General features: G+C 56.0%; 1 protein-coding gene across 1 annotated transcript; it reads right to left on the minus strand.

The window, feature by feature from the left end:
* Positions 1–2,608: 2,608 nt before the first annotated feature.
* On the minus strand, positions 2,609–4,523 carry MYOD1 (myogenic differentiation 1). The gene is made up of 3 exons (XM_057750282.1): positions 3,692–4,523; positions 3,128–3,206; positions 2,609–2,859 (listed from the first exon to the last, which is right to left on the minus strand). Exons 1-3 carry the CDS (start codon positions 4,319–4,321, stop codon positions 2,609–2,611), a joined length of 960 nt encoding a protein of 319 aa, XP_057606265.1. The 5' UTR covers positions 4,322–4,523.
* Between the last annotated feature and the right edge of the window lie 2,904 nt (positions 4,524–7,427).

The following is a 7,427-nucleotide window of genomic DNA, read 5'->3' on the forward strand; positions in this document are numbered from 1 at the left end:
TCCTGACAAGTCTTCCTGTCTCAAGTCTTGTTCCCTCCTAACCATTCTGCCAGTCTAGACAGGCCTTTCTAAAATACATATTTATTTGTATCATTTCCCTGGTTAGATTCCTCTATGGCTCCCAATTGCCTTCGGGATAAAGCCCAAATGAGGTCCATTGTGGCCCTGCCTCTGCCTTTTCCCCATCTCACCTCTGGCCCCTCCCTGTGAGCATTTGTGGTTCCATAAAGGCACAGTTTGTTTTCTGTCACCTCTGGTTCTTTGTGCTTGCTATTCCCTCAGCTTGGAGCATCCTTCTTTGGCTCCTCTTTCCTGACCAACTCCTTCAGGATTCTTACTAGGGGCTGCTTGTTGTCTATACCTTCTGTTCCTACTGTGTTCCTCTGCCACATACATCCCCATTATAGCACTTAATTCATCGTGATGTAATCAGCTACTAAAAGATCCAGTCTCCCCAAATATCTGGGTGCTTCCCAAGGTCAGGAACTGCGTCCACTGGTCTGTTTTCACCCAGCATGGGACCTGGCATCTGCAGAATGAATGAATTCATGAATGAGCCCCAACGGGTCCCAAGGGAGTATAAAGAATCCCCAAGGTACATCTGGGGAAGCAGCCAGATGAAAAGTGGAGGATGATTAGTAACAGAGCAGCCCTCGGTGGCTCCCCAGGGGGCCTGCATTGGGGAGAACAGAGGCTCTCCCAGAGCAGAGAGCAGATCCTCTGCTCTTCCTTCTGCCATTGCATCTTGCCTGCAGTCCCCAGGCCCTCTCCACACTCTCCCCCTCCTTGGGGAGAAGAGCCCTTGAAAGTGGGCCTGTAGCATTTTCAGGAACAAAAGGTCTTTAAGAGTGGGATGTAGGAGGCACTGAGGTCCTGGTGACAAGTGTATGTGAATTACGGGGTGGGGTTGGGAAGAACTTTTGCCAGGCCATGCATCCAGGGGTACCCTCCCAGAGGTGCCTCTGTGTTTGTATGTGTGTGTGTGTGTGTGTGTGTGTGTATGTGTGCCGGGGAGGGGGGCGTCTGTGGGCATTATGCATGTGTTGTCTTCTTTTGTTTCTCAAGACACAGTTTAAATGGCACCTCTTCCAGGAAGCCCTCCCCAGCACCCTGGCTAATAAATCAATGGCCCCTCCTCTCCTCTCAGAGTGTTTATAGCTTGATAAGAGCACTGATGCCATCTGTGATGATGCAGGTTTGCACGTGCCCCTCTCCTTGCAGGCTCTGGGCTCCTGTCTTCTTGTGAGATCTGACAGTGCCAGGATGCTCCAAGTGCTGCGTTACTTAACAGTAGTTGTGTCTGTGCCTGCCTGGCCTTTTATGCTGTCCCCCTGTGATAACACTATCACCGAGAGCCTGGAAGTACCACACAGCTTACGATGCCACTTCACACTCATTAGCTTTTCCTCGTCATGCTGTGAGCACCTTATCACATCCTCTACACCCATGAGGATTCTGAGTGGCATCTGGGGGGCATGACTTTCACCAGAGATCCTTCTGGACACCATATCTGGCTTCACTCTGTGTGTATGGAGGGGCGTGATTCTCAACCGTGTACGCACTTCAGAATCACCTGGGGAGCTTTTGAAAAATACCAATACCTGGCCAGAGGTATCTAGGGCAGATACTTTAAATCAGAATCTCTGGGTGGCGGGACAGGCACGGATCTCTTATTAACTACTCAGATCGTTCTAATATCCATCCTGACACGAGAACTACTGACCTGTGTGTGGTGATGTACGTCATAGTCAGAAGAACCTCTTCACTAAAGGGAAACATACGCCGCCCCCCCCCCGCCCCCGCAGGCCCCAAGCATCCTCCTTGCTCTGTCTGCCGCCTATAGGGGTCGCTGCGGTACAGCTGGCGCAGTTTGCGGATTTTCCTCCCGTCAAAATCCTGTCCCCAACGCCAGCGAAAGCCGGAGCCGCCGCAGTATAAATTAGCGTCTTTATTTCGAACACTTGAGCGAGCGCCCGCGGCTCGCCCGCCTGCCGTATAAACATACAAAGTCCCTGTCGCACTGCACACCATGCCTCGGAGATAAATACAGCCCTAGGGGCTCCTGCTCTGGCAAAGCAACTCTTATTTACAGGACTAGATTACAAAAGTATTACAAAAAGTGGTCCTGAACCGGGGGAGGGGTAGGAGTGGTTACCGCTACACCTGTTACACTTGGGAAGGGAGCGGCGGGAAAGCGCCGAGGCCTCCGGAAAAGAGAGGCCACGCCCCTTTAAGCATCCCGGCGTCCGGGGGCGGGGCTTAGGTCTGCGTGGGTCCCATTCCCCATGGGGGAGGGGCCGAGGAAGAAGAAGGGCCTGGGCCCTCAAGGGTCAGCTCTGGCCCACCGAGTAACATCAAACGGCCATCGCAGAGGGTCTTAGGGATGGGTGCTGCGTGGAAAAAAAAGGACCATGTCCTTGCCCTGGGGTGCGGGAGGCGGAAACACACATCAGTTCCTCCGCCTCTCCTACCTCCGGAGGGGTCGCTTTTAAAGCGCTTTTGGGAGGAGTTGGCGTTTAAGCTCAATCTTTTGGGCGTGAGGGACCCTAGGGGCACCATCCCTCAAGCCCGCGGACAGCGGCGCCCTCCGATGCGGCCGCCCAACCCCTCAGAGCACCTGGTAAATCGGGTTGGGGTTCGCGCCCGCGGGGCACCGAGGGGCAGCGTCAGGGGAGGGGGTGGGCGTGCTGCGCTCGACCTCGCTCCCGGCGGCCGCCTCTTGCGGGCCGGGAGACGACTCCGGCGGCGCGTCGGCCAGCAGAAGCGCGGGCGCGGCGGGGCTCTCGGTGGAGATGCGCTCCACGATGCTGGACAGGCAGTCGAGGCTCGACACCGCAGCACTCTTCCCGGGTCGGGGTTCTGCGCGGGGAGGGGTAGGTTAGTATGCAGGGGTGGAGCCGCGGACAAGTCTCCCACCTCTGGTTCAGTGCTTTGGGGCAGACGGTGAACTGAGGGCCGGCGAGAATTTGGGAGGATCCCGCGAAATTTCGGGGTGAAAAAAGAGGGAACTACATGCTTAGTATTTCATTCTCTGTACCATCTCCCAGGATGGGGGCGAGGAGGTCCTAGGTAAAGAAAAGCCAGGGCAACTCAAAAGGGAACGTGGGAAGGAGGCGCGAATACGCACCGCTGGGCGCCTCGCTGTAGTAGGTGCCGTCATAGCAGTTCCGCCGCCTGGCACCGCTCGGGGGGCCGCTGTAGTCCATCTGCAAACAGCAAGGGCGACCAAGTCAGGCCTGGGAACCGCGCGGGTCTGGAGCATCACTTCCTGCAGCGGCCCCCTCCCCAACCCCCCAAGTCTCAGCCGCGAGAGTTCTGGCCCGGATCTGTCCAGGTTGGGGAGTAAGGGTGGGCACCAGCTATCTGCAGCATGTCTGGCCAAATAGAGGGCAGTCAGCTAGGAGCACAAATCTGCATTTTGGCAATAGGGATAAGCGGAGAAAAAGCAGATCTTCGTCTTGGCGCAGTAGTGTTCTAATAGCGCGCCCAGTCGGGTGGATCGTATCTGTCCCGTGCACATCCAAAGCACTAGGCCACCCTAGTGACAGCTGCCTGGGGCATCGAGGGTCCACTCCCGGGTAGACTCCCCGCCCAACCCTCCCACCAGAGGGCCAGCTCCGCGCCCTCGGAAACGCATTCCTGATATATCAAGAGCTGCCCTCACTTCTCCAGCCCAGGGTCCTGGCCTTACCATGCCGTCCGAGCAGTTGGAGCGCGGACTGGAGGCGTCCGAGTCGCCGCTGTAGTGCTCGCCGCCCGGGCCGGGGGGCAACGGGCCGGGAGCGTAAAAGGCAGCTGCAGGGCCAGGGGGCGCGGCGTCCTGGTCGCGGAGCAGCGCCTGCAGGCCTTCGATATAGCGGATGGCGTTGCGCAGGATCTCCACCTTGGGCAGCCGTTGGTTCGGGTTGCTAGACGTGCAGCGCTTGAGCGTCTCGAAGGCCTCGTTGACTTTGCTCAGGCGGCGCCGCTCGCGCATGGTAGCGGCCTTTCGGCGGTCGGCGTTAGTGGTCTTGCGTTTGCACGCCTTGCAGGCCCACAGCAGACAGCGGCCCGCCTGGTGGTGCCCGCTGGGCGCGCGCACATGCTCGTCCTCGCGCGCGCCCGGAGCGGGGTGCGCGGCCGCAGGGAAGTGCGAGTGTTCCTCAGGCTTCAGGAGCGCGCCCACGTGCACAAGGCGCGGATCCAGATCTTCGAAGAAGCGCAGGTCCGGGGAATCGAAACACGGGTCATCATAGAAGTCGTCCGCTGTTGCAAAGTTGCAGAGAGAGCCGTCGGGGCCCGTCAAGTCTACGTCGCGAAGCGGCGGTGATAGCAGCTCCATATCCCGGCGGGGGGCGGCGCAGTCCTGGCTTCTTCCCACCCCAGCGGCAGGGGTTGCCAGAAACTTTCTGCGGCTCTGGAGCTCCGGCAGTGGGATAGCAAAGTACTGGGGGTCTGAATGTACACCCAGCTGTCCCCCACCCTGCCTTGTCCTGCCCCGCCTGACCGACGGACTGCGAGGAGAAAGGCGGCAACGCCTTGGGGCTTCCCCACCCCTACCTTCACAACAGGCTCCCGGGGCTATTTATTCCGGAGTAGCCTAAGGGCCCCCGAGCCTGAGCAGGCGGCTAGGGGCGGGGGCGCCCGAGGCCAATAGGAACTGAGAGGGGAGGAGCTTGGGATCCCCAGGGTGGCAGCAGGGGCCAGAGACTGGCCAGCCCCCTACCCCTTGACACTCGCGCGCGCGCGCTCCGGCCCCTCCCCAGGCAGGGAGGAAGGCAGAGGCTGGCAGCCCAACGCGGCTGCACTTGGCTCCCGGGCACACTTTCCAGATCTCTGCAGCACTGGACTCCTCGTGTGTCCGCGGGAAGCGCTGGCCGCTCGCGCTTAGCTTTGGGCTGACTTTGAGGACTCCCCCAGTCCGCTGATTTGTGGGGGACCCAGGAACAGGTTAGGGGTAGAAATCAGATCCGGAGAGATTTGGAAAGAGACCCATGCCAATAAGGCAGAGACACACTCAGAGCTTAGATAGTGAGAAGGTGAGTGGTAAAGAGGCTGAGACATCCAGAGAGCAGAAAGCTAGAGAGTCAGAGGCAGAGAAACGAGCAAGGAGAAATAGAGAGTCCAAGTGGGGAAACCTGAGACTGAACGTGGTGGTCTTGTCACTTGGCCAGTTCCTGCCCCGGGAGTCACTCAGTGGGTCGCGGGCGCAGTCCATCTTCTCTTGTCGCTCGGAAACCCAGCCGCATCTATACAGGAGTCGATGATTGCTTTTAAAACTTCATGCCAGTCTCTCTGAACGCAGGTCCTGTCCCAGTCTGGAGAGAGGGAAGCGAACTCCTGCCCAATTCAACCTGCTCATTTCCGCGACGTGGTATCCAGTGCAGGTCTAGGCCGAGATGTCTCTTCCGCTGGGAAGAAAAGTCCGTCTGCTCTGGGCTTTCCTCCACTTTGGGTGCAGTGTTGTGCCCAGGAAGTTTATTGCATAAAGGCCTTGAACACCTAGACGGCCTGAGAACCCCACCTCAGGGTGGAGTCTTTGAGAGTGGAGTTTGCAGACCAGTGACCTAGACCCCACAGTTTCCTGTGTGACTTTGTGGAAGTCACATCTTCTTCTGAGCCTCAGTTTCCCCACTTTGTAAATTTGAGCATGTTAATAGTGATCTCTTAGAGTGATTGGTGGTGGGGAGAATCTAAAGAGACCAAAGATGTGGAAGCCCTCAGTCCGATGTGCAAGGCTATACTAACGAGAGCGCTTGCTTCTGTCGCTGACACCGGCTGGATAGCTGGAAGGAGTGCTCCCTGCAGCCTTCTCAGCTGTTGGCTGGGGCACTGAGTCCTGACAGGGGCCCATGAGTCTTAGGGCTGGGCTCCTGTGAAGGGCTCAGCTGCATTTCTCCCCAGCAGGCCCACTGGAGAGACTGGGAATAGAAGCAGGAGGCAGTCACCCATGGGACTCTGGCTCCCTCACAAGCCCTGGGGTGGGCCTCCTCCCCATCTCCATAAGGTGTTCCAGCCTCTTCCTAAAACTGCAGTCCACACCTTCCTCTCAGCACCCAGGCTAGAGATCTCCCTTGGACCAGACAACCCTACTGGGGTCTCTCCTCCTAGAGCCCACAGATACAAGCAAGAATGAATGATCTTTGTCCCTTTCCCCCTAACTTCTGGAGGCTGTCCTAACTGGCCCTCTGAGTCCTGGGGAGTCATTCCTTCCCTTCTGTTTGGGAGCCCTGTCTTTTTCACTTCTAGTAGTAGTACTGAAGTTCCCTCATTAGGAAGTGCTTACCTGCCCTCACTGCATAACACCACCTTCATTTATTCATTCAACACACATCATGGAGTGTCCACTATGTGCCAGATACTGGTCTAGGTGTTGGGGATACAGCAATGAACAAAACCAAGACTCTGCTCGCATGGGGCTTACATTTTACCACAGGGTGACAGATAATAAACAAATAAGCAAGGAAGTGTATGATATCAGGAGATTATAAGTTCTATGAAGAAACCTAAAGCAAGGCAAGGAAACAGTGATGGAGATTATTTCATTATGTAGAGTGGTCAGGGAAGACCTCTCTAGCCTGATTCCATTTGAGCAGAGACCAGAATGAAGGGAGGGCAGAAGCAGATATCAGGAGTCGGATAGAGGAAAGACCATGTCCAAAGGTCCTGGGGCACGACTGTTTGTCAGTTTTAAAGTAGAGCAAGGAGGTTGGTATATTTGGAGCAGTATGAGCAAGTGGGAGAGTGGTAAGAGAGAGGGTCACAGAGGGAGCAAAGGATTTGTATTCCGAGGTGGAAAGCCACCAGAGAGCTTGAGCAGAAGGGAAGAATGTTACCATCTGACTTACATTTTAACAGGAGCGTGCTGGTTATGGAGAGCAAGGGCACAGCAGGGAGACCTGCTATTAGGAGGCTATTGAAATAAAACAAGTGAGTGGAATTGGTGGCTTAGATCCAGGTGGCGGCAGTGCACATGGTGAAAATCGGCTGGATTCCAGATACATTTTGAAAATGGAACCCACAAGATTTATTTGTGATTGGATGTAGGCAAGAGACAAAAGAGGAATTAAGGATGACTCCTGGAAGAATGGAGTTGGGAAGAGCAGGTTTGTGTGTGGCAGACTCAGAGTCCAGGTTGGCATGAAATTTGAAATGCATTTTCAACATCTAGGTGGAAAGGTCGAGTAGGCAGGGGATTTATGAGGCTGGAGTTCCAAACGGGAGGTCTGGGCATGTGAAAGTCCTGACCAATCAACCTCTAAGACATCTCTCAATTCTTTCCATCCCCACTGTTATCATCCTGGACGACACTGCCACATTGCTGGCCCGGATGCCCAGCATAGCCTCCTAGTTCCTCTCCTCACTTTTACTCTTGTTCCAGTAGAATCCATGCACTACACAGCAGCCTCCATCTCTACAATTGCATCTGGAACCATGATCCCCTTTGA

This window comes from Hippopotamus amphibius, chromosome 9, assembly GCF_030028045.1.
Source record: "Hippopotamus amphibius kiboko isolate mHipAmp2 chromosome 9, mHipAmp2.hap2, whole genome shotgun sequence".
Classification (NCBI taxonomy): Eukaryota; Metazoa; Chordata; class Mammalia; order Artiodactyla; family Hippopotamidae; genus Hippopotamus; species Hippopotamus amphibius.

Bases quoted from the DNA above. Each gene is read 5' to 3' on its own strand.
- MYOD1 (XM_057750282.1), bottom strand. From the start codon at position 4,321: ATGGAGCTGCTATCACCGCCGCTTCGCGACGTAGACTTGACGGGCCCC. The intron at 3,207-3,691 runs GTAAGGCCAGGA...TGCTGTTTGCAG, and splicing joins CCAACTGCTCGGACGGCATG to ATGGACTACAGCGGCCCCCC. The intron at 2,860-3,127 runs GTGCGTATTCGC...CTCCCCGCGCAG, and splicing joins CTACAGCGAGGCGCCCAGCG to AACCCCGACCCGGGAAGAGT.